Below are 26,628 nucleotides of genomic sequence, written 5' to 3'. Positions count from 1 at the left end.
ATTCCATTTAACCAACCAAACTCTTACTTTTCAATATATTATTTTTTGCCCCAGGCCTAAAGAGAGATGATTGATTTGCAAAATGAAAACTTTTTCTTTTTGGGACAGGGAAAATGAAAACTATACCCTAGAGATTCAGAGAACTTCCGGGTCTACTCTAGAACTATAGGCCTCCCATTCATTACAAGACATGTTTCATAAAAGAACACTATAGTCAATGGATAAGATAAGGATTTCCATCTTTAGTGGGGGGGCCTTATGATCCAGGAGAGAATAATGTTGGAAACTACATGTGACATGTAATTAACATTTGGATTAGCTCGTAAAAAAAAAAAAAAAATCAATTATTAATAATTTATTGATACCGTTATAAAGTGAAATAAAAATATAATTTTTATCATTTTATCACGAAAGAGATGATCCTTCATAAATTTGACTACTACTCCCACTAACACAGTGGACCATGGTGTATAAAGGCCCACAATGGGACTAATTGCTTTTAGAATAATTCTTTAAAACGCCAAGCCTCATCATTGATCATGTTCCTTCAAATTAATCAAACATTTCTTTTAGCCCTTCATATTCTTACTTCTCAAGCCTCGTCATACTGTCCATTATATCAAGAATACTGTGGGAACAGGGAGAGGGGGACTGTATCAAAAAACAAGGCATGTTAAGACCACAAACGACTCACACTTTGAGCAGAGAACAATAGCAATTAATATAAAAAAGGACCCCTTTACACGAAACAGGGCACATTGTTTCTCTTTCTTCTTCTGTATTTGTATAAATCATGGACCCCTTCACAATACTAACCATAATATCTCTCATAATTAGCCTCTTTTCCACTAAAAGTGGTGTGAGAAGATTTCTAGTTCCCAATTATACAGAAATTATTGGTCCACTCCAATCTAAAGAGCACTCCAGAGATTTGGAGCTATATAAAAGTGAAGGAATTCGATCATAAACAGAGAACCAAGACACATGGCAAATCTAATTGGAGGATCTTGGCCATTGTAATGCTCACTACATTGTTTAATTGTTGTTAATAATCTTTAGAAGTTTATGGTTGATTACAACTGAAAGTTATAACCAATCACATTGGGTTCAGGACAGTTGGGATCGGACGTGTTTCAATTCCAATGGGTCCAGTTCCAACTAAAACTATACTCAAGCTGAATCCATACTCTAATATACTTAACCTTTTTTTCAAGCACGTTTGACTGCAACTAAGAAACTTTGTGGTATAATAATTGGGTACAATTTAATGCGATCTAACGGTGTATATGTTGTCATGTCACACAATGCACGCTGTTAGATGCAATATGCTGGGATATAAGGCACTTAAAACAATCGTCTATAGCCAATGACAGCAAGCCATGTGCCCTTTAAATAAATTTTGTTTAAGAGAATAATATTTGGTTATGCAATCATATTTGGTTTTAGAAATATAGAAGATGAATTAATGGGTGGTTGAGTATGATTGCTTTATTAGCTGCCGACCGTCCCAGCAATAGAATTGCAAGCACCTGCCTTGATTAGAATCTCCTAATCAGCCTATCCATCAAAGTTGAATGATTCTAACCCACATATTCTGAGCTCCAATCTTTATTAATGAAAAAGGAGAAACATAATCAAAAGGAGGTCAACCGAAATTCCCTACTGTTTGCCTTCTTTTTGGCTGGACTTTGTGCAACTTCGCATCAGAAAGAAGATTATGTTGTTGGTTGGTGAAATTTTATTTTCCTTGAAAATTTTTTAGTGGTTGAGATCTTAGACCAAACCTTTCAGGTTGAGAGCTCTGTCTGTCATATGCCTTGTCATTTCCACGTGTTACCACCTTTGAAAGTTGGGGCTCTTCTTTTCTGTTTTTGCACAAAAAGTTCTTCATTTTGATCCAAAGTTTCCCTATCAAACTTTCAAGAACAAACCATACTACCAACTATGGTCTATGAGTATGCTATTTGCTGTTATTCCATCAATTTGTGCATTAAAAAGGACTTGAGATCTTCTATGCAAAAATTAATGGTAAAAATTACAAGATTGGAGGAGAGTTGCAGTTGTTTTTTCACTGAAAGCAATTTTCAATACTGATTTGGTGAAGTTGGGTAAAGTGGTGAGATATCATGTTCAAGGAAAACCTGCCCATCACTCTAGAAAGAGAGAAATGGTAAACCCAATAGGAAGCTTTAAGATGACCCAAAAGAAGAGCAAGAGAAAGAAATTGAAAGGGGAAAGAAAAAGAGTAAACAAAAGGGAGGTGGAAGCAGCCCACGTGAGATGGAGTTCCTAGTATGCACAACTTTACACGCAAAATCTAACACATTTCTGCAATCCCCACGTTTCATCCATCCCAATTCATAACTCATGGAAAATGTTAAGTTCTTTGCTTAACCACTAATTTGTGGCAATGTTTATGCTAATTGTTTATTGTATGATTAAGTACATTTTTGAGAACCGCCATATAATTCTCATCATTCAATTCTTTATACTTTTTCTAAAACCAATTTATTTTTATGAGATTTCTAAAACCATATTGGCCCTAAGTACAGGGTCGGCTCAACCTCTAGGCCAATTAAGCAGCCGTCTGCCTATAAATTAGGATCTTGTTCCGCTGCCCTAAGGCCCTCAATTTAATAAGGCTCCCAATTAATAAATATTAACAAAAAAATCATTAAAAAAAAAAAAAATTAAAGCTCTTATTACCTTCCATTTTCTTTAATTAAGCCCCTAATCATGGTAAATAGTTATCTTTTTTTTTTTTTTTTGTTGATGGGCAAACATTTTTGAGAAATCCCAAAAAAAAAAAAAAGAAAAAAAAAGATCTAGACTGTTGTTTAAGGACTGAGGGAGTAATATCATAATAAGGGAGAATTAAAACTAAAAATTACAAGCAAAATAGTATATCATATAATTTGATACAGCTCTTTCAATTCCAAAACACACTTTAATAATTCAACAATTGTTTTGCAGCCTAGCGATGTTTCTTTTTTTTTTAAAAAAAATTATATTTTTTTTTTCTTTTTAAATATAGGTGTATGAGATTCAATTCATGTAGTGTATGTATATATGCACTAATTAATCCTGAAAATTGTTAGAATATTAACTAAAGATTATATATATGTTAAATCTCACTTATTAAGAATAATTTTGTACCCACCCTCCCTTGCTTACATCATAATTAAACTAAAGTTAATCTTTCTCTGAACTTTTATTAGATTCTAAGACTCCTGCTAAACAATATCAAATTTAGGATCATATATAAAGTATTAATCATGATGGGTGCAACTCCAGTGCAGAAGGCAAGACACCAATGCATGTGCACCCACTCCACAACATAACTAGATCGATCATCTTAGGTTAGGTATTGACCGTTGATTAAACGACGGAGAAGATGAAAATCCGTGGTCTGTCCCACACCAGATCCAGACCATCCTTGGGAATTAACCTAGGCATCAATCCAGGTTGTCAGCATAAGATGGCTACACATGTCTAACACGTCACTTGGTTGTGTAAAATCCACCGGTCGGTAGTACTGCCATCCTTTTCATTTTTTCTCTCCTTTCTCTTGGCCTTACCCTTACCCCCGGGGGATTCACCTTCCTTGTCTCTATAAATCTGCCACCCTGCTCTACTCGAGTTTCTCCCTCTTCCAAAGGTTCTACCTCTTCGGCATTGGGGTTTGAGAAAAACCGCAAAAAAGAAATAATAAACAAACAGGCTATGTGAACAGTTAGTGGCACTGCATGTGCTCAGGAATCACAAACAGTTTTTGCTTTACAATGCTAATAGCCCCACCGTCCATCCATTATACTTGCACTCTCTAAATATAAATCACCTCTCTTCTCAGTGTCTGTTTATCTCTCCCCATTCCTTCTCCTTTTTCTATCCTCTTCCTTATTTTGATATCTCATTCTCCATTGATAGACATGGGTGAAGAGGCTAAACAGGTGGGGTGTTTTTGCATTTCAATCAGTTTTGTTCATTTTGGGGCTGCATTTCTTTTGATTCTTATTGATTGCTCTGCATTTGCGCTTAATTGGTATATATAGGAACAAGCTAAGGCAGAGGAGAAGCAGCAGGAGACAGCAGAGGGGAAGAAAGAAGAGAAAGCAGAGGAGAAAAAGGCAGAGGAGGAGGAGAAGAAGGAAGAGCCAAAGCCACCTTCTCCATTTGTCTTGTACGTGGACTTGCATTGTGTTGGATGTGCCAAGAAGATCGAGAAATCCATAATGAAAATTAGAGGTTCCCCACTTTCCCTTTTTCTTTCTTAATTATTATTTAATAATCTATACTACTGTTGTACAATTAGAATGATCACTTGATAGTTAGTGATATAACTCTGTTTATTGCTGTGATCAGGAGTGGAGGGGGTTGTGATAGACATGGATAAAAACGAAGTGACAATAAAGGGAATAGTGGAGCCTCAAGCAGTGTGCACAAAAATAATGAAGAGGACAAAAAGAAGTGCAAAAGTCCTATCCCCATTACCAGCATCTGAGGGTGAACCCTTACCAGAAGTTGTGGCTTCACAGGTCTCATGCAGTACCCTTTACTTAGAAACTGAAAAAAAAGATCAAAAATATGAAGTGCTTGATAAATTAATTTACTTCAATTTTTTACAAACAAACATGAACCCACATGTGGTACTCTGCTGTGCTCCAGGTTAGTGGATTAATAGCAGTGGAACTCAATGTAAACATGCACTGTGAGGCCTGTGCTGAGCAACTTAAGAGGAAGATCCTCCAAATGAGAGGTATAAGGAACAACTTAATTTGTTGCATTTTCCCATTCTGTATATTGCTAAGTTAATAATTTGAGTGTGACTGCCCAACTGAAGAAAAGCTGACAAAGGAATCCCATGCTGGGTCCTTTGTAAGGATCTAGATCTTCAATTTTATGGGCAGACAGCTAAAAACTTGTTTGAAGAGCAAATTTGTCGAAATTTACCTAGGAAATACATGGTTGGCCTTGGCCCTGTCTGATGTGGCATGCAGTCATCTGGATGTAACTTGTAACTAAAAGGTTGCCCCTGAATTAATCCAACGGGAAAAAAAAAACAAATGAAAGGAATTTGGTTCCCAAAAGTCTTAGCAGATTCCCATATTTTTCCACCATACCATATGCTTGTGCATGCACCTACCATTATAATGATATATCTGGGCCTAACTTTTGCTATTTTTTAAACTAATGGATGAAACTGGTCATCATGCCATGACGTTGTATATATAGTCTTCACAATTACAATATTAATTAATTAATTTTTTTATTTTTTTTTATTTTTTATTTTTATAATTAGTAACAATTATATTCATGATTGTGTTATAGGAGTTCAAACAGCCGTGACAGAGCTGAGTACTGGGAAGGTCATGGTCACTGGGACCATGGACGGAGACAAGCTTGTCGATTATGTTTATAGACGGACCAAAAAGCAAGCTCGAATTGTACCTCAGCCAGAGCCTGAACCGGAGAAGAAAGAAGAGAATAAGGAAGCTGAGAAGCCAGCAGAAGAAGCAAAACCAGAAGAAAAGAAAGAAGAAGAAAAACCAGCAGAAGAAGCTAAAAAAGAAGAAGGTAATAACAATGGTGAAAGCACTGAGAATAAAGAAGAAAAGGGTGGCGGTGAGGAAAGCAAAGAAGAGGGCAAGAAGGAGGGTGGAGAAAATGGCAACAATATTGATGAGGAAGGCATGAAGAGGATGATGTACTACTACCAGCCACTCTATGTCATTGAACGAATCCCACCTCCTCAGCTCTTCAGTGATGAGAACCCCAATGCATGCTGCATTTCATAATATTATGATCGAAAATTATCATAATATCAAAAAATGTTATTACAATGTAAAATTTTCAGAAAGTTTGGTGGGAGGTACGTGTCAAATGGAATTAGATGCAAATTGATTAATAATATAAATCATTCTGTATCGATCATTGTACTATAGTTCAAATATATGCATATTATATATATGATCCACATTCAACCATGTAATAAGAATATTCTCAGTCCAAATTTGGGTCCTTTGCATGCTTCTTTTGTGTGTTATATATTGGGGACTTTGATATCATTAACTAATGTTTGATGCAAAGCATATGTATGTTGTGAATGAATGTGGCACCACATGTGACAGACAACAAATCAATCACAAAATTCCCATGTGGTAACCTATTCAGTTTTGTTTTTATTTGTAAGCACGCCTAATACCATATTATCAAGCCCTAATTCGATCACATGATGTTTGTGAAGCCTGTCAAGCAAATATTGATGTAATCAATTTGAAGGAAGGGTAGCTTCCATATCTTATGAAGAATCTTGCTGTACCCTCTAATTGGGAAACATATGCAAGATAGGGTCATCATGTCCACCTCCAAGACAATATTGATCAATCACACGCCACATGATTAACATTTAACGGACAAAATATACAAGATAAGGTCATTATGTTCACCTCACATGACAATGCCAAGTTCACCTCACATGATACATCCGTGATTAGATTTTAACAGTTAGGAATTCACAACAATTAACTGTCTAAATTACTAGTAATTTGGACAGCTATTGTAAGAGAGCTCATGTGAGATCCCGTTGCTCAAATATATTTTGGATTGTTTGACTATCTATTCGATCAAACAGCTGGATTCCATGTGAGCTCTCTTACAATAACGGTCCAAACCTACCTTGAATAGTTTAAGGTAAGTGGGGATGGAAGAGAACAATGGAAATGAATTCCACAAATATGAACACCATCTAATTAATTAATGAGCTGTGCCATGCAACATATCTGACTAGAGATAGATTAAGTGTTTGCTCATCAAATCAGTTAAATGAGTTAATCTACCTAATTGGATTCATGTTTACTAAGGAATCCAATATATATTATTTAAGATGTTTGATTAAATCTTATCTTCTTCTTTTTTTTGGTATTTTTCCTTTAACCTGCCAGCAATCAAATACATTGAAAGATACATAAAAACGGGGAAGAGTTATATATGTGGACAAGAATCATCCCCTCGAACTGCTTTTTATCCCCTTGCAAAGCCAAATAATCTTGATCATGCCTCTAATATTGATCTTTCTTTCCAAACACTTATCCATAAATTCCCCGAAAGCTTCTTTTAATTTGCAATATCTTTCTGCTGAAATATGTCGTCTTTTTCTGGCTCTCGTTCTTTTAGTACATGGCAGACTTCAGCAGGAGATTGATTTAGAAAAGGATAGCAGATTAAAGCAGCAAAGCAAAGGCACCATGGCAGCCTCCTCTGAGGAGCCCTGATATGTTGCAGAAACCATGACATGTATACCCTTGCAATCATTGTACTCCTGCCATCCGAATATCCATCTTTACAAGGATTTGAAGTGGGTAAAAAAGTCTTTCGATCCAATTCCAAGATGTGGCAAAGCTTTTGCTAAATCTTTGTGGATGTCACATGAACCTAAAAGGACAGGATAAAACTGATGGTGTGGGGGTTTGAGATTCCGTCAGACAAATCAGAGGCGTGGGATTCACATGTTGGTGGGGGCCTGCTGTGCTTGAGATCTGAGTCATCTTCTTAACAGTTCAATTGAAGTCACTGCGGCGGTGATGATGGTGATGATGACGATGATGATGCCATTGCCATCGCACATGCGCCCACTTGTCCTTTAGTTTCATACACAAAACAGTCACACCCTCAAAAGTTGAAGACAATGTATGGTAAGAAAAGGAAATGAAATTTTATCATTTTTTGAAAAATGAAGTTGCGGGAAGGAAAAGGATCGATGCAGTTATCACATAAAGAGAAAAACTGTGACTAGAATTGGGATTAAGACAGCTGATTAGAGGCTACCTGCAAGATGAATGAACCAACTTTTTCAAAAAAAAAAAAGATAAAGCTTTGTTTGACTAATATTAAAGCAATTAAAGTACTATCAAACTACTTTTATTGACTACCACTTAATTTAGTGGTTAATCCTAGCACTTGAAGAGAGTTTTAATTTGCTTACATAAATTCTAGACTTGTGAAATCTGGAATACTATCATCTTCGGTCCATAATGGACCGAGGGTATCCAGTTCTGGAATTTCTTTTCAGAAATTTTAGAGCCACAAGTGGGACACTTGTCCCATTAACAAAAAATAATAATAATATATTATTTAAGATTAAAAAATAATAATAAATCAAATAACAAAAAAATAAGGGGTGGTTGGCCACCCATCTTGGCCATATATAGGGGGTGACCGGACCACTCTATGGCCCTTAGGGGTGGTCTAACCACCCCCCCAACGGCCAAACGATTTTTTTTTTTTTTTTTTTTTTTGTGGGTGGCCGAAGCCACCTCATGGCCCAACGGGGTGGTTTGGGCACCCCCAAGGGCCAAACAATTTTCTTTTTTATTATTTTTTTTATAATTTTTTTTTATAGTTTGGCCATTGGGGCAGTCACCCCAGGTCAATGGGGGTGGTCCGGCCACCCCCTATGAGATGGCCAGCCACCCCTTAGTTTTTTTAAAATATTTTTAAATTTTTAATTATTTTTAAAGTATAAATAATATTTTATCATTATTTATATTAATATAACATATGTCCCATTTATGGCCGTAGGATCTCTCTAGAGAGATCTTGGCCATTAACTTGAACTGGAGAGGATCCTATTAATCCGTGAAATCTTGGATATATTAGCATAATTTTCAATGTAACTGATATTCTAGATCAGGGAAATATTAGGTATTCTCATGATATTGTCTTAGTATTTTTCTCTTTATATCTCATTTTTATCCTTTTTTATCTTTATCTTCTAAAGTTTTTCTACAAATTAAAGATTTGGATATTGGACCTACACAAACCGGATAAAATCTTCCCATCTATGAATTTCTTTTTTTTATTCATCTGAAATTGAGCGCGGATCGATCATAGATTTTGTTAGGTTGTATTTAAACATAACAACATAGTCATCGTGAGACAATATATATATATATACGCTATTCAAATACGACCCTAATTTGATCCATGAAATGCATCGTCCTGATTCATGGATACATTCCCTGCTGTGAGATGTGACATGTCGAGCACGATCTTAGCAAGAATATAAAATTGAAAGATATCGGGGGTACTGCATTGGTCTCCTTGCAAATCTAAGCGAAGAATGCATGCATGTGCATGGTGTTATATTCAATGAGTGCATAACAATGATGATGATGCCTCGAGCACTTCAGCACAATAACAATTAACAACCTCGGATACATAAAATTGAAGGGAACACAATCAAAGTACTCTGACTAAGCTCTAACTTCTCTTTTTTTTCTTTTGTTTTCTTGCGGCAATTAAAGAGAAAAAAAAATTCATTTAATATGAGTATAATAAATTGATCTTAAAGTTTACCTAGCTAGTTCCAATCACGAAGCCAACTTCTTTGATAAGGAAAACAACGCACATGGGAGCCAACATCCATGGCGATCCAAGTCCCATGTAAAGGAGAATTCACTGCACTTTTGATTAGACAGCATACAGAGATGCTGACACAGCTTTGCACTCATCCGACTCACCGTCCCATATATATCCATTCAAAACCAGAATTTCCCTACGTACCAAAGTGTCTTTTTGGGACATAATCCTCTTCAACCACCTCAAGCCGCCATGAACAGTAACTTAAAGCATAAACAACATCACCAAGAAAAAAAAAAAAAAAAAAACTGTAAAGGGAAGGAAGGAAAAGAAAAATGAAAGTTTCTAGCTATATGGAATCTAGGGTTATTTTAGACCTTCATCTTCGTGCTATATATCCTATATATATAAGGCCTTCTAACTGAACCAGCAAGAATCCAAACCGCTATCAATATCAAGAACAAAGCAGTTACGTACATTGATGGTAACTGGTGCTTTGAAGATCAATGGCGGACATGCAAATTGTTGTGGCTTGCAAGAATGTGGAAGCACAGTACGTGGAGATGATGGTGCCTCTCTACTCTTATGGGTGTGAAAAGAAAATAAAAAAGACCTTATCCCATCTCAAAGGTAATATTAATTTGAGGATTTCCCTTTCCTTTTTTTTTTTTTATCCTGTTTGAATAATGCAAACGTTTCTTTAAACAATTTTTTTTTTTAATCATTTTACTGTTTTGTTAATTTCTTTGAACATCTTGCACATTCCTATACCTAGCTAAGACAAATACAAACCGGAGATATGCATGAGTTGTACTACTATGAGTGCGTTTGGCACTAACTCGATGCGATTTTGGACCAAACATGTTTTTTAAAAATTGTGATTTGAAAATATAAAAGAAAAAAAAAAATTAACTGCATTTTCAAATTATTATTTTGAATCGTATGTTTTGAAATTACAAATTCAAACAGACCCTAAGAATTTGTTTGGCTCAACAATTTTGTAGGTTAAACACGTGTTTTAAAACAAATTTGCCTTAAAAAATGGGGTTTAAAAACGTAAAATTTTCACACGGTAGGTAAGGGCAACCAGAAATCTAATGTGAGGGGGCAAAACTAAAATTAAATAAATAAAAGGAATCGGGAAGAGTCCGGAAGAGTTGGGAAGAGAAATAATATATTTTGAAGATTTACCTTATATATATATATATATATATATATATATGATACCCAATTGCCTAGGTCCATCCTAGGTAAGGAGGTGCATTTTAATAAATATATTATTTTAAAGGCCGAATTATAATTTTATTTTACACTTATTTGTAATTTTAAAAAATTGTATTTTAAGAGCTAGTCTATGTATTTTCTTGTCTTCTCTAATTTAGGTAAGTAAAATACGTTCTTGTCATTAAGTGGCCGGTCCACCCACATGGGCCACATATGCCTAGTTTTGGGCATGATATTTGAATACGCTGAAGCCCAAGGCCTAAAAAGATACCAAGTCATATATAGGTTTAATTTTAGCCTTATCCCTTCTCTGATTTCTTTAATTTGGCTGGACTATACGCATGCAACATCTCCATGTGTTATGTTATCATATCTCCAGCTGTTCCATGAATTACATGAATATATATATATATGGTGGCATTGGACCACCTTCTAAATTAAAGTTAATGAATACATCTACAAACACGCATATAAATGAACACTGACACAAAGGAAATGTGCCATGAAGAAGGGTGATCATAGCATTAGCATCATGGCATGGGTAGGTAACATATGCTCGATTGATGCAAAGTCAATGATGCCCAGATGTGATATCCATTTTGTACATGTTTATGTCATTGGTAATTTGGAATGGTATGGTATGGCCAATTCATGCATGTATCTGATCAGGTCGGTCCATGAATGCATTAGCCCACACGTTGCCCAGAAATTAGGCCTCAATCATAAGGCCTCTGACTTACGCGAATTTGGGCCTTCACTTTTACTGACACTATCATTACACATTAAAGTAGTGAAAAAAATGTGCCTAAAAGAACCCCCAACCACCAATTATTTTTCTCATCTACTAATCAAAGGAAAAGGGTATTGAGGAGAATGAAAATAAGAAAATAGTCCTAAGGATATGTTTTCAAAAAGAAAAGTCAACTTTTTTTTTTTTTTTTTTTTTAAATTTGATTAGGGTTTTGTGTTTTGAGTTATTTATTAATGTTTTTATCTTAATTTTTATCCTTGTGTTTATGGGTGCAGGGATATATTCTGTACAAGTGGATTATAATCAACAAAAGGTGACTGTATGGGGAATTTGTAACAAGTACAATGTGCTAGCAACCATAAGGAGCAAGAGAAAAGAAGCACGGTTTTGGAATTCAGACGACAATATTGCATTAGAAGAATCGTCACCGCAATCACCGTTGCCTTCGGATCGTTCGAGAGACTCGAAGCCTTCTTTGGCTTTGACTAGGGTTCGGTCTCTAACCTTGAAAGCGTGGAAGAAGGTATTTACTAGATCCTATTCCTTCTGAAGGAAAACTCAATGTAGATGGAGAATGAGTGTAAATTTGGCAGAATACATTGCTTATCTCGTATGTAAATAATCTCTTTTTCAAGCATTTTGACTCTCTTTATAAACAGAATTTGGTGATGCCTCCTTTCATCCTTATCACATTTGAACTTTTACCAGAAAGGGGAAGTCAGCATAGGCATGCGACGCATGCTCCCAAACAAATTAATGGAGCACGCAACACATGGTAGACTCATTTGTCACGCATGTTAGGTTGATACAAAATCAAATGACTTGTGGGATAGACATCGTTGGCAATTTTATTGTTGGGATTGCTAAAATTTTTTATAAAATTCACCCGCTTCAGCAGATCTCAGGCAACGTGTTTCCTTGTTTGGAGAAGCATGTTCCATAAGAATTATCTCATATTAATTTGTTGCCTGAATAGCTATGTGGACAGCAAATAATCCTGATTTGTGACTTTTATCATTATGGGCTTGTTTGAGATTGTATTTGAGGAGCCTAAAAGTGCTTTTAACACGCAAAAAGTCTATTTGAAGAAAAAACACTCGTTTGGTAAAAAAATTAAAAGCGTTTTTAAGAGTCTAAAAGCCTAAAAATGGCCAAAACGCACTTTTGGCAAAAACTTAAAAATGAAACTTTTACCCAAAAGCTCTTTTTGACTTAAAAGCTTATTTTTCAAACGCAATTCCAAACAGGCTCAAATTGGCCGGTTCTCCATCTTATTATCAAACTTGCTGCAACTGGAGGCTAGAGCCATGCCTTACAATCTGCAAAAAGGAGGAAACTTCAATCAAAATGAAATTATTTTCTTCCCAAAATGCACAATGAATATCCAGTTTTTAAGTGGTAATTATGATTTTAATAGCTCTATTGTTTGAAGAAATTAATTAATTTAGATCATCAATAATTAATAAAGCTGAAAATTATGTAAGAAACAGACTTTCATCTTCAAAATGTGGTCTAAAAATTCAACAATGTGGGAGGACATATTCATCCATCTTCTTTTTGACTTTAATTCCATGAGGATAAGTATAACACTGTAAGTAAACTTTGACAAGAAGTACGTTAACAAGACGCGTAACGGCAAGTTAACTTGCTCTGTTCAAGCTTGTGAAAAAAGTATATTTTAAACAACAAAAACATGATTATTTTCTTTTTCTTTTTCACGTTTTCAAACCGTCTTTCTTCGATCTACCCAATGGGTGAAAGTCAGTCGAAAGAGAGGAAGGTGGGCAGAGTATTGAGAATGTAAACGTGCATGCTTGAAGTTAGTATATACTTTGAAAAACATCACAAGGCATGTCCCTACAGAGTTAGCTTACACGGTCTGATAATGCCAAAGCATCCCATTATTGAAGACAAATAATTATAAAAATAATAAAAAAAAAGGTTAAAACGTACGTGATTACACAAAGTCATAGAAGACAAGACACATCTTAGCGAACTAGAACGTGGTTAATTTTAACGTTAATGATTACAACTTGCGCGTAAGCTGACCAAAAACGCCAATTCGATCGGGACCATTCTCTCCATATATATGATGTGCCTAATCCTCCAGGAAGTCATACCAGAAAGAAAAAAAAAAAGAAAGAAAGTTGGCTTATAAATTTGGCTTCATTTTTGAAACCCACCACAAAAATCCAAAGCCTTCGCGTGTCGGCAATATTCTCTTGATCATCAACAAAACAAACAAGTGATTTTTAGTAAGAAGATGATGATGGCGGTGATTGTGGCGGAGCTCTTGGGGGAGTACACGGCGGTGCTTACAAGGTTGACGGAGACCTGGCTTCTTCCGCCAAGGCGTAGCCTACATTTTCATGCTCCCAGGAGGAGTCTTCGTCTGAATTCTATAGCTGCCACGCAGGAGTCCTCCAGCTCATTCCTTCTTTATTTTTAGTTTTGTTGTTCGATCATCAGTAGTTAATCTTCATATATTTGTTTGCAGTTTTGGAATGGTGTTTTTTTTTAGATTAAATCTGTGATTTAGGATAGATTTGATGAGTTCATCAGCTTCATAGCTTGTTATATATGTAAGAATCATTCTTTGTCTCAGAAGAAGGTAATAATACAACCCTTTCTTGGTCTTTGAATTTTGTTTTCTTACTCCCAAAAGAATGGAGATTTTCGTATAAAATTCATAGAGTTGAATATTGGTTGGCCTAGCTCACATGGTAGATGAAGAGGCAGAGCAATTTATTGGTACAAATTCTGGGAGAAGATGGAAGATCTGTTTATGGTGCAGAACATATCTAACTTAATTAGGCCTCTTTGGTTGTCGTGCTTTTGAAGCCTAATTAAAAATCGCTTTCAGCACTTCAAATTCAAAGCATTTTTGTCCCCGAAAAGCCTAAAAATGCGTTTTAAAAAAAATGCTTTTCCTTATTTTAATAGAAATTTACTGATTAATAAAAATACCCATATATATATATATATATATATATATATTCCACGTAATTGTAATCATAGTTGAAAGCTGCCATGGAAAGAGATTCAAGCTGAAGGTTGCATTTTTCAGCTGAAGTTTGAGCTTGTGAATGAGCTCTTACCAAGAAAAAGAATGGTAAATCATCTAATTAATGATGGAGAAGTTGTGTGGGATCTCTGTAAAAAGGAGGAAACTTTAATCAAAATGAAATTATTTTCGTCCCAAAATGCACAATGAATATCCAGTTTTAAAGTGGTAATGATTTTAATAACTCTATTGTTTGAAGAAATTAATTAATTTAGATCATCAATTAATAATTAATAAAGCTGAAAATTATGTAAGAAACTTTCATCATCAAAAATTCAAAATGCCGTCTAAAAATTCAACAATATGGGAGGACATATTCATCTTCTTTTTGACTTTTATTCCATGAGGATAAGTATAACACTGTAAGTAAACTTTGACAAAAGTACGTTAACAAGACGCGTAAGGCAAGTTAAATTGCTCTGTTCAAGCTTGTGAAATAGCCTTAATATTTAACTATCATCAATTTTAAAAAAAATATATCAATTTTAATGAAACACATTTTTCTTTTTCACGTTTTCAAACAGTCTTTCTTCTACCCAATGGTGGAAAGTAGAGTGTTGAGAATGTAAAAGTGCATGCTTGAAGTTGGTATATACTTTGGAAAACATCACAACGCAGATCACATGTCGTTCTCCTATGTCCCTACAGAATTAGCTTACACAGTCTGCTAATGCCAAAGCATCCCACTTGTTAGAATAATGGAGAGATATAGAAGAAAGGAAGAATAATAGGGAGAGCGGAAGCACACAGTGAACTACATTGTATTGATATGAATTGATTATATAAAGGACTACAGGGACCTCTATTTATAGAGAGGCTATGAGTGACAGGTAAGTAACCTAATAGATTAAGAAAATGTCAAGGTGTAAGCTTAAGTTTGGGTAAAAGAAAAGGAAATAAAGAGTTGAATTCGCTGAAAAAGCTGCTTGTGCTGAAAGAGTTGCCGAAGTAACGCCATAAAAGTTGCTAGAGACCGGTCGATTCTGCCTAAATTTAGCTATGCATTTAAGCTGGAGCTTGGTTCACTTGGTGATAATTTGACTTGAAAACCATATACTAGTAATGAAATAGCTGGCCTCGTCAACTGAGCAGAGAGAAAACTGTCTCGCCTGGTCGGTTGAGCTAAGTTGAGAGAAAATGGCCGGTTGAAGGGGCTAATCATGTCTGAAACCCTTGGACTGTTGAAAGGTCTGACTCAAAAAATTCTAACTAGTAATGGATCAATGGCCGATGAGAGGCTGCATTGGCCGGTGATGGCTATGGTTGAGAAGGCATAAGTGAGTTGGTTGAAATGGGCTTCTTTGGCCTGAAAACCCATGGACCAGAGGAAAGATTGGTTTGACCTAAGAGTGCCAACTACAAGAAGATTGAACCAGGTTGAACTGCGTCGAAGAAAAGGCTGTAGAACCGAATTGAACAATGCATGAACCAACTTAAACCACATAAAACAAACGCCTAAATTTGGTGAATAATCTTGTTTTCTGCCATATAGAGATGCCAAAAGCAAAAATTAACCACAAATTTAAAAATCAGGACGAAAATTTGAGTGGGAAACACCTAGTCAACTTTGAGAGTGGTCAAAGTCAATGGTCAACTCTAAAGAAGTCAAAGTTAAAAGTCAACTAGACAAGGAGATGACGTGGCAGACAACCTGATGTGTGACTAGGGTTGACGTGTCACAGTGAGATGATGTGGAAGAGGTACTGACGTGGTAGATGGACTAATGTGGCAGATGTGATAATGTGGCACTGCGACAACGTGGTGCTAGGGATGATGTGGCCTTGGGCTGACGTGGCGCACTAAGAGGTTGACACGTAGCTGGTAGCAATAGGGGAAATCTCTAGCGCTTGTGGTGCACATGTGGTAGAGGCCAGCGGCGCATGGGCGCATGAAGGCCACGCACAGTCACTTTGACTGGCGTGTGGCGGCATGTCAAACCTCCGTTGGTGATATACTTGGCGGAGATCTGACCGGCTACGTAGGATCTGTAAGGCGGACCGACAACCTTCCTGATCCAGCCGACGTGGCGGCGCGTAGAAGAAAGTCAGAAGCTTCTAGCGGCACATGGGAGTGCGTGACAGTTCCAATATCTGAGGCTGTACTCGACGGCTCTAGACTCTTTTGGCCTGATCTGTCGATTGATGCTATTACCGAGGCGATCGTCGTTGTGTGGCAGCTCATTTGGACAACGTTGGCGGTGAATGGATTGATCGGCTCTTGGTCTATAATCTTGGAACGACTTTTGAGGCTTTGGGCAGCAGAAAATTTGACAGCCCTTAACGTAGGGCTACGACACTAAAATTCGTCAAAAGGAAAACGCCAGGAAAGACCTTTATTGAAGGCAACAGAAAAGTGGCTCTGATACCATGTTAGAATAATGAAGAGATATAAAATAGGGAAAGAATAATAGGGAGAGTGAAAACACACAATTGACTACATTGTATTGATATGAATTGATTATATGAAGGACTACAAAGACCTCTATTTATAGAGATGTTATGAGTGATAGGCAAGTAACCTAATAGATTAAGGAAATGTAAACTTAGTAGACTTATAATATATAAGGAAATAAATAACCCTAACATAATATTCTTAACACCACTATTGAAAACAAATAATTAAAAGAAAGGAAAAACCAGAAAAATAAACTGAAAAAATAAGAAGGGGAGGGGGAGGAAAGAAGAGGGGAGTAGGAGGAAGGGAAAAGGCCCCATGGTTTTTTCTCTCTAAGTCTAGAGAGAAAACATAGGGCCGGCTCTTGACAGAACGTGGTTAATTATAACGTTAATGATTACAACTTGCGGGTAAGCTGACGAAAAACGTCAATTCGGGACCATTCTCATTTCTCTCCATATGACGTGCCTAATCCTCCAGGAAGTCGTACCAGAAGAGAAAAAAAAAACCAAAAAAGTTGGCTTATAAATTTGGCTTCATTTTTGAAAACCACCACAAAAATCAAAAGCCTTCGCGTGTCGGCAATATTCTCTCTTGATCATCAACAAAAGAAATTAAGAAGTGATTTTTAGTAAGAAGATGATGATGGCGGTGATTGTGGCGGAGCTCTTGGGGGAGTACACGGCGGTGCTTACAAGGTTGACGGAGACCTGGCTTCTTCCGCCAAGGCGTAGCCTACATTTTCATGCTCCCAGGAGGAGTCTTCGTCTGAATTCTATAGCTTCCACGCAGGAGTCCTCCAGCTCATTCCTTGTTTATTTTTAGTTTTGTTGTTCGATCATCGATCAGTACTAGTTAATCTTCATATATTTGTTTGCAGTTTTGGAATGGTGTTTTTTTTTTAGATTAAATCTATGATTTAGGATAGATTTGATGAGTTCATCAGCTTCATAGCTTGTTATATATGTAAGAATCATTCTTTGTCTCAGAAGAAGGTAATAATACAACCCTTTCTTGGTCTTTGAATTTTGTTTTCTTTCTCCCAAAAGAATGGAGATTTTCGTATAAAATTCATAGAGTTGAATATTGGTTGGCCTAGCTCACATGGTAGATGAAGAGGCAAAGCAATTTATTGGTACAAATTCTGGAAGAAGATGGAAGATCTGTTTATGGTGCACAACATATATTTAACTTAATTCGGCCTATTTGGTTGTTGTGCTTTTGGAGCCTAATTAAAAATCGCTTTCACCACTTCAAATTCAAAGCATTTTTGTCCCCAAAAATGCGTTTTAAAAAAATGTTTTAATTAATAAAAATACCCATATATATATGGAAAGAGATTCAAGCTGAAGGTTGCATTTTTCAGCTGAATTTTGAGCTTGTAAATGAGCTCCTACCAAGAAAAAGAATGGTAAATGAGGTAATGATATGGAGAAGTTGTGTGGGATCTCTGTAAATTAATGTCATAATTGGCAACTTAATCAAAAAAAAAAAAAAAGTCATTATTAGCAACATGACAAATATATTGGGGGACCTATATATCCTTTTTTATATATTGTCCTACCTAATTAAATAATTATTTGTTCGGTGGAATTATTACAGCATTATAACCGGTGTGTTCTTAGTCAAATTTAATCTCCAGCCTCTTCGATTGTCCTGTCCTACCTCAGAAAATTGTTTTTTTTTTTTTTTTTTTTCTTTTCTTAGAATGATTTTCTTTTTCTAATTTTTTTCTTAGATTGATTACATCAGTATTTTACCGGTGCTTTACTCATATTTAATCTCTTTAATTATCTTTTACGGACGAATCTTGGATTTCACCGGTGGATAAACCTTAATTAATTTGCAAGTTCAAAGAAGATTCTTCTATAGTTATGTAATAAAAAATGATATTGGAAAAATAAATGTGAAAAAGAAAATATAATAAATTATATCAATTGATCAATGATAAGCGCAAAAAAAATTGGAATAATATTATTTTTAGCAAACTCTTTCGAGTGGAACAAACATTATTTTAAAAAGAAATGAATATTCACATGCCATAAAGATGAAGTGGAATTCTTTATCGTTTTAAGGGTTTTCTATCAAGTAGATTTCTTCAAATTTTAATCATTGGTTTAGAATTCAATGATTATGATTTTGTTATATCAGCAATTATCACTTCCAAAATATGGTAACTAACTGCGGTAAAAACTAAAGTTTGATCATTGCTGATGATTGGGTAAAATACCTTAAGAATCAAAACCTTGATGCCAAAACATATCTTTATCTCTTGTCATTTAAATTGATGGGTGGTAATTTATGTTCGATTGGGATCGTGTTAAAGCATGTAGACTATATGGTTCAATCATAACTCAACTCATTTAAGTAAACAAGCTGGCTTCTCAAATCTAACCCACTAATTTTGTATCGGGTTTACGGTAATGTTAAAAATTACCAATCTTAAGTGTCGGGCTCGGATCAAGTTAAGTCATTGATATTATAAATCAATCATAACTTAACTCATTTAATTAAACGGGTCAAACGCTTCAACCGTAATCCGTTAATCTTATATTATGTTTATATGTACTTTGCAGGCAATATAAAAAATTATAAGCCCGAAATTAAATCTATTGTGTAACAACAGCTGATCATAGACCCCAAGTGACCCCTTTATTATTTGCTTAGATTGCTTCAAGAGTTTCAAAAAGTCAGTTTGAAGTTCCTTCAAATTTAAACACTCCTGCATTTATGACATCAAGGAAAATGCACAGAAAATATTTTTTTGTATAATTTTTTATCTTTCATTCTTGAAGTTGAAAGATAATACCAACTACCAAGCACGAAATTGAATCAATAGAAAAGGTAAAAGGCTAGAATAGTACATTGAAATCATGGTCTATCAACTATGTCCTCCAAATTCTATAAAATTGGCTTTTCTTTGAGATAAAAGAAAAAGAAGGAGAAGAAGAAGAAGATTGTTTAGTTGCTTGATTTTTAAGTCAAGTGCTGGTAACTTTCTACCGTATTTCTTGGTCTAGGCTTATCAATTCATGGGGCAATTTGATAACATAAATAAATCAAAACAAAATGACCCCAAAAGATATAAAAATAATAAACAATATAAAGAAAAAGAAATTCAGGGGCTTCTTTGCAATTGAAATGACCAAAAGGTCCAAAACTGGGTGACTAACTGCCTTTTTTTTTTCGAAACTGAGACGTGGAAACAAAGACCACACTCGGTCTACTACTCTCTATCTCTCTCTCTCTTTCGCTCGCTCGCTCGCTCTCGCCGGTCATCTGGTGAGGATCGCTGCAATACTTTCAATTTTTATGTGCAATTCGCAACATAATATCGTTATTCTGATATAGATTTCGTGTTATATATCTGAACAATATGTCATGTTTATGCTCTTTGATTAATATTGTTCTTGATCATTTATATCCATGACCTTTTTTTTTTTTTTTTTTTTTCAATAATAGCTTTGATTGCTACTTTAATAGCCCTTGGTTTGATATAAAATTCTCTGGGTTTTGATCAGTTTGGCTCAATTATCTCTCACAACCAAAAAAGAAAAAGGTTAAAAAAGATGATGGGTTATGGGTCTTATGGTCATGGGGGGTTTTCATCATCATCTTCTTCAAATTTGTCAGCTTTAGCCCCGCCTTTTACCGTTTCTCCAAAACCCAATTCAAGCCCACTTGTGGATTTGACTGAACCCTCTTATGGTGTTCCCTTGAATTCTTCTCTGCACAATTGGCTTCCTTCCCACTATCCTAATTCTGGGCCCGGTTTCTTTTCGAACCACAATTCAGAATTCAATCCGATGCCTTCATCCAATGCTTTTAGCTACCCGGGCTTGCAGGCTATTGAGCCACCCAATACCCATTTGCCTCCAGCGAACCCTATTGCCTCGGCTTCGGCTGATGCATTCTTGGGTGGTCAATGCTCGGATGGCGTGGCAACTAGTCTTGTGGAAGACAAGCGATATTATCCAACATATGCCCCTCCTGCAATTCAAGATCATGGTCCTTTGGTGGCTCCTGATGAAACTAGTTATGACTCTTTTTCAAGTTCCCGTGCTGCCACCTTTGATGGGTCCTCCAACAATGATTACATCCCCGGCTTGGGTTATACAGCTGACTGGGGTGAGTCGTGGAATAGATTAGGAGACTGGGAGCATGGTAAGCAGGTGGAACATGAAGGGATCTGCCCAAAGGGCATTTACAAGAATTATATGAACCAAGGTATCTCTACCTTACCTTATAATATAGATCCTTGTCTTGTTATCTTTTGTTAGAATGAGTGTTAGTTATCATGCTTGTGGATGCTACATACTACCACTCTCAGTCTTATTATGGTTTAATGTCATTGGTCAAATTGTTCTGCGTCTAAATTTTTGTTATCCATGTAAATTTCATAGTTTTCACAGTTTCCATAATTTTACTCAATTACTTTTTCTTGTTCTATGTGGGCTGTGGCTAATGTCTTGGACTTGTCTTGGATTAGAACTTTTATTTGGATGCTCATCCTTTTGCCCAACCTGTACTATCCTCACTCTTAATCTCCTGTGTGTAGATGTATCATTACTATTTCATATGTGTTCTTTATTTTAAAGGAACCTTAACTTTGGGATTGTGAGAAAAGAAGAAGCGGAAAACAAAAAGATAATATAAAGAGCACTTGTGGTAGAAAGGCATATGGTTTTTCTTCTTACTTGTTATGTTTGTTTATTATTCATAGGAGCTCACGCATCCAAGGGTTTGAGTGCATATGAAGAAGCTTCCCATATCATTGATATGCTTGGTTGGGAAAAACATGGTGGGTCTGTAAGTATGGAACGGTCTAACGATAAATCCTTTTCCGGGAAAAATCCCAGAATCATGCCTGTTGATTATTCAAAAACATCATTCTTGGGTTCCTCTTCACTACTTCCAGAAAACCACCCTAAAGCACCGGCAAGCTCCAGTAGCTGTCAAGTGCCATACAGTGCTTCATTTGAGAAGCACATGAGGCAGCATGATGCTAGTCCGAGGGATGGTGCATCATTTATGACATCTTCACCTTCGCTTGTCATTAGACCACCAGATATTGACACCAGCTTCTCTGCACCTAATAATGGTCCACTAAAGGATGTGAATTTTGGGACTGATGCTGCTGATCCAGATCCTTATGGTAATAATCCCTCCAATGCAAATGAATTTTTTCCATTGTTAAGTTCCAATAGCAGAGCTCGGTTTGATACAAGCCAAGTCAGCATTCACCTAGACAGAAATGATCCTATTAGTGGGGACTCATTGTCAGCAGAAAATGAAAAGATGCCGAAGGACAAAATCATTTCTGAGGATGTCTTGGATCAAGTTTTTAAAGCAAAATATGAACTTCAAATTTCTCATACAAGTTCAGATGGCTTCAATTTAGCACTTGATTTTATTGAAGCCATCAATCCTGTTGAGAATTCTTCTGAGAGCTTAGATCATTATAACCCTGCTGTGGACTCACCATGCTGGAAAGGAGCTCCAGTTACTTGTTTTTCTCCATTTGAAGCTTCTAAAGCTGTTAATTCTCAATATATGAAGAAACTAGAATCATTTAATAGTTCAGATTTTCAAGTGCCTCAGTTTTTCCATCTCAATGTTGATGATGCTGTAAATCTCTCCTCTCAAAATCCAAATGAGAAGACAGCTCATGTGGAAAGAGGTTTAAGACCTAATCTGAAGAGGCCTTTGGATGCTAATTCATTATTTCACGAACCCAGATTGGATGATTCTGCAAAAGCTGGATCCTTTCATTCAAAATCAAGCTGTGGCTATGAGGTTCAGCATTCTGATAACATTTGTGAACCAGAGAAAGACCATGCCTTACCCAGCAAGCCCACAGGTGATTCAGACTTAAAACCTTCCCTCACGATGCAACAAAAATTTGAAGCAAGTGGAATGATTTCTGAAAATAAGCACTCATCAGAGACTTGTGTAGCAGATCTGGTATCAAATATCGTTGATTTTGCAAGATATGGTTCGTCTGATGAGTCATGCCACGCCACTGTGAAGGGCCTATCTTCAGCGTCGTCGATGGAAGATGCTTCTTCTAAGCTTACCAAACTGCATGAGGCAGATTCAACCCCAAAAATAGATGTCCAGATGCTGGTTAATACAATGCGTAGCCTGTCTGATGTGCTTCTATTTCACTCTTCAAATGATTCACTTGTACTGAAGGAAGGAGATCTTGAGGCCCTTAAAGACGTCATCTTTAATCTTCATCAATGTATATTAAAGGACAATGAACAAATTATTCCAACACAAGAATCACTGTTTCCCCAGCAAGGCACATCTCAAGATCTTGAAGAGTTGCCTAAGCTGTCAAAGGTATCTTGTATTCTTCTGTTAACTCAGTTTAGACTTTGTTCTCTACTAGGAAAGGAAGAACTTACTTTCCTGATGAATGGTATAGATTGCAAATTTATAGGATTGTTCTTCCTTTTTATTTTTTAACCCCTTATTTGTGTTTTCACTGATAAAAGTTAAGCACATAAATGACACAATCATGTAGAGAATGGCAAGCTTTTGTACATGGCATATATATATATATATATATAAATAAAAAATAAAAAAATAAAAAAATAAATTTACATTTTTTCATATGGGGGTACTATTTATAGTACGAAAAGGTTTTATACAGGCCTCTTAAGATTCTCTTAGACCCCATATATAAAAGTCGACACCTGCATCTTTCTCAAGAGGTCCTCTTGAAAAAATTTTGACTTTCCAAAGAGCTGCATAATGATAATTTCTTGAAACGAGAGGTATACAGGTGTGTAAGATGCAGCTCCCTGTATATTCCAGTTGACTGAAAGGCAACAAACCCAACTGCTCATGATGATTTTTATTTCAGCAATTTAAGCTTTATTATTTTTGTTTAGATTATGGCAGTAAATACTTATAAAAAATAAAATAAAAAGATTATGGCGGTAAATCACTGTTTCCTTTGTAACAATGCATCTTATATTTAGGGATTTATGAATCATCTACAACCTTCCATTCTAGATAGAATTTTTCAATTTTTGTTTTTGTTGTTTGCTTTCTTGCTTTTAATGTTGGTTTCTCTGTTGTTAAATGAAGTAATTCTGCACTAGAATAATCATTTTTTCATTAAGCTGGCTGGATAATGTCTTCTTCAGGAAGTGTTTGTGGACAGGCATAGGTTGAGAAAGGAAGCAGCTGTTATTGCTCAGGATCAGCTTGACCATCAGTGTCTAAATGAAGAAAAGCGCAATGATACTGGGCCTGGTAATAAAATGGAGATGGCATCAGATTCTGTTTCTCTGAAGGGTGATATGGCTAAAGAAGATAACATGACCCAGGTACTTTTTCTATTTGTTTTATATACGAGGATAATAAATAACCATTATCCTCTCCTTGAAGATTGCAAAAGGAAGGGGTAACAGAGAGAATGAAACTTAGTTCCTTTGCGGTGATCATGATTTACAGGCTATTATGAAGGTTCTCAGTGAAAATTTTGATTATGAAGAAGAAACAGAGTCACAGAGCCTCTTGTATAAGAATTTATGGCTTGAGGCAGAAGCTGAATTATGTTCCATCAACTATAAAGCTCGCTATAATCGCATGAAGATTGAGATGGAGAAATCTGAGTCACACAAGGCAAAAGGTTAGAATTTTTATCTAACACCAGCAAATACATCTTTATTGCTTAGCCTAATGTTCTGCTTCAAATGTGTCAGAAAATACTATAGATGTGGAAGAAAAACTAGAACCCATGGCCTCTCATGATATAGACACGGTCGACAAATTGGCACCTGAGACCAAGGCCCCTTTCCCTGATTTTTCCATCCAGAATACCCCTCCCATCCAAAATGTTATTGCCAGATATGGAATTCTAAAACGCCGGATCGACTACTCCAATCCTGCTGTAGATGTAGAGGAGCTATCAAGCTCAAGGGTGTATCGTGATACAGACAAGGTTGACAAGTTGGCATCTGAAGCAACTGAAGCGAAGAGTCTGACCCAAGATTCTTCCATTAAGAATTCTCCTGTCGTTAGCTCAACCTGCTATGCAGATGATGTTTTGGCCAGATTTCATATTCTAAAACGCCTGGTTGACAACTCAAATTCTGTAAAAGCTACAGATATAGAGGAACCATCAAGCTCAAGCGTCTCTCCTGATCTGAACAAGGTTGACAAGTTGGCACCTGAAGCAACTGAAGCGATGGGCACCCTGATCCCTGATATTTTCGTCCAGAATTCTCCCATTTCAACCACAAGCTGCCACACAGATGATGTTGAGGCTTCTGTCATGGCCCGGTTCAATATCCTTAAACACCGGGATGACAACTTGAGTTCCACGGATTTTAAAAGGCAAGAACTGTCAGAGTTTGATCATCTTGGATTTGCAGGTGAGAGAATCCATAGGCCAATTATTAGAGACAGATCAGAGGATGGAAGCATGGATGTAAAATTGGGACCTGTCTTGCAGCATCACACTCCCAGCAGTACTGAAGATGAGTTAACTGTGAAGGAGTTCCATCGATGTGGGGATGATCCAGTTATCCAATCTTGCCCATCCAACGGCCTTGGGGACCCGCTTCCTGCTAGTTCGTATGATAGTACTTCATCAGATTGGGAACATATAATGAAGGAGGAGCTTGTGGGGTAGAACTGTTCACCTCAAGTTGGACCCGAATGTCCCTTATCTTCTGAAAGGGATATGCATGCAGTTTCTGTATAAAACGTCGCAAATACTTCAAAAATCGTATTTGAGTGTGCTTTGAACTTGTAAAAAGTTTTGAATCTGGATTCTCAGAACCTATGGTTTGTATAAGAAAAACATGCAAAAGCCGTACAAATTGCTGGATAACACCTTTAGATTGGTATGGAGAAACATATTCAAGAAGGTGCTAATTTGGTTCTATTAGTAAAAAGTCTCTTAGTGCCATATGAGATTAAGATTGAATCCTGATTTCCATGTTACATGTTTTTTTTTTGCTTTTCTCCCCCTTTCTTTCAAATGATAATAAATTGGATAATAGAGGAAAAAATACATGACATCTAAACTACAGCAGTTGAAGAGTTTCTCTGGCCCAAGAGACATTATTGTTTGATAAAGTTATGCTCATTATCCGAAGACCCATAACGGACTCTCGGCCATTCTCAATGGGAGCGTCTACTTTACACACATACATACAAAAAGAAAATCTGACGTGATTGTGTTTATCTCAAATCGTTGCAAAAGTCTCCCATGCATTATGTTATTCAACAAAAGGTGGAACCCTCTGAGCCCTAGCTGCCGTTGGTTATCAAAACATTAAATGATGCACAAAATATTATTCAAACTTAGTTGGTTTTTTCTTTCTTTTATTTTTTATGTTAACATTCTCATGTATCAGGTTTACCAAACATATAATATAATCGTAAAAAACCCTAAAAGAAGGGACAAATTGCCAAGGATTGAGAGATAAGATGAATTATTTATATTAAGTGAATGAAGTGTTAAGTTACGTTTTTTCAGGAGTCCTCGATCTCTCTCTTAAAGTATAATAAATTCAGTTTTTACAACTACTTTGAATTTTCTTGCTCTCAAGTCAAACGAGTTGATTGATTCACGTACTTTAAATATCCAGTGCTGCGCAAACCTATGCAAATCACTGGCCATCCCTAAAGTAATGCAATTGTCATAAAAAACCGACTCCACTTGTCGCTGATCAAGCAGCAATTAATGGCTTCCAGCATTTTGCCTTCTCACATGCATGGCACTAGATGATGCATATATTACTTTTTCCAACTATATAATGCCATAGATGGATCGCCATATATACCATTGTGCATGCCTGCCTTCAAGTTCTTT

General features: G+C 36.2%; 3 protein-coding genes across 3 annotated transcripts; all 3 read left to right on the top strand.

Annotated features, from left to right (window-relative positions):
* Positions 1–3,537: 3,537 nt before the first annotated feature.
* Positions 3,538–6,018, top strand: LOC132163260 (heavy metal-associated isoprenylated plant protein 9). Its single transcript, XM_059573476.1, has 5 exons — positions 3,538–3,950; positions 4,053–4,245; positions 4,363–4,535; positions 4,666–4,756; positions 5,329–6,018. Exons 1-5 carry the CDS (start codon positions 3,930–3,932, stop codon positions 5,793–5,795), a joined length of 945 nt encoding a protein of 314 aa, XP_059429459.1. The 5' UTR covers positions 3,538–3,929; the 3' UTR covers positions 5,796–6,018.
* Positions 6,019–9,781: 3,763 nt separating this feature from the next.
* On the top strand, positions 9,782–12,001 carry LOC132167832 (copper transport protein ATX1). The gene is made up of 2 exons (XM_059578865.1): positions 9,782–9,987; positions 11,608–12,001. Exons 1-2 carry the CDS (start codon positions 9,864–9,866, stop codon positions 11,880–11,882), a joined length of 399 nt encoding a protein of 132 aa, XP_059434848.1. The 5' UTR covers positions 9,782–9,863; the 3' UTR covers positions 11,883–12,001.
* A 7,994-nt stretch (positions 12,002–19,995) lies between these two features.
* LOC132178256 (uncharacterized) lies at positions 19,996–25,754 on the top strand. The gene is made up of 6 exons (XM_059590707.1): positions 19,996–20,072; positions 20,312–21,017; positions 21,514–23,135; positions 23,948–24,130; positions 24,258–24,435; positions 24,509–25,754. Exons 2-6 carry the CDS (start codon positions 20,360–20,362, stop codon positions 25,438–25,440), a joined length of 3,573 nt encoding a protein of 1,190 aa, XP_059446690.1. The 5' UTR covers positions 19,996–20,072; positions 20,312–20,359; the 3' UTR covers positions 25,441–25,754.
* The last annotated feature ends 874 nt before the right edge of the window (positions 25,755–26,628 follow it).

This window comes from Corylus avellana, chromosome ca1, assembly GCF_901000735.1.
Source record: "Corylus avellana chromosome ca1, CavTom2PMs-1.0".
NCBI lineage: Eukaryota > Viridiplantae > Streptophyta > Magnoliopsida > Fagales > Betulaceae > Corylus > Corylus avellana.
The sequence above is the reverse complement of the archived record's forward strand: the minus strand, read 5'-3'. Positions and strand labels throughout refer to the sequence as shown.

Excerpts from the sequence above, each read along its gene's own strand:
- LOC132167832 (XM_059578865.1), top strand. The coding sequence starts at position 9,864 with ATGGCGGACATGCAAATTGTTGTGGCTTGCAAGAATGTGGAAGCACAG. Across the intron at positions 9,988-11,607 it reads GACCTTATCCCATCTCAAAG|GGATATATTCTGTACAAGTG; the intron begins GTAATATTAATT and ends TTATGGGTGCAG.
- LOC132163260 (XM_059573476.1), top strand. The coding sequence starts at position 3,930 with ATGGGTGAAGAGGCTAAACAG. Across the intron at positions 4,536-4,665 it reads CAGAAGTTGTGGCTTCACAG|GTTAGTGGATTAATAGCAGT; the intron begins GTCTCATGCAGT and ends GCTGTGCTCCAG. Across the intron at positions 4,757-5,328 it reads GAAGATCCTCCAAATGAGAG|GAGTTCAAACAGCCGTGACA; the intron begins GTATAAGGAACA and ends ATTGTGTTATAG.
- LOC132178256 (XM_059590707.1), top strand. The coding sequence starts at position 20,360 with ATGATGGGTTATGGGTCTTATGGTCATGGGGGGTTTTCATCATCATCT. Across the intron at positions 23,136-23,947 it reads AGTTGCCTAAGCTGTCAAAG|GAAGTGTTTGTGGACAGGCA; the intron begins GTATCTTGTATT and ends TGTCTTCTTCAG. Across the intron at positions 24,436-24,508 it reads TGAGTCACACAAGGCAAAAG|AAAATACTATAGATGTGGAA; the intron begins GTTAGAATTTTT and ends CAAATGTGTCAG.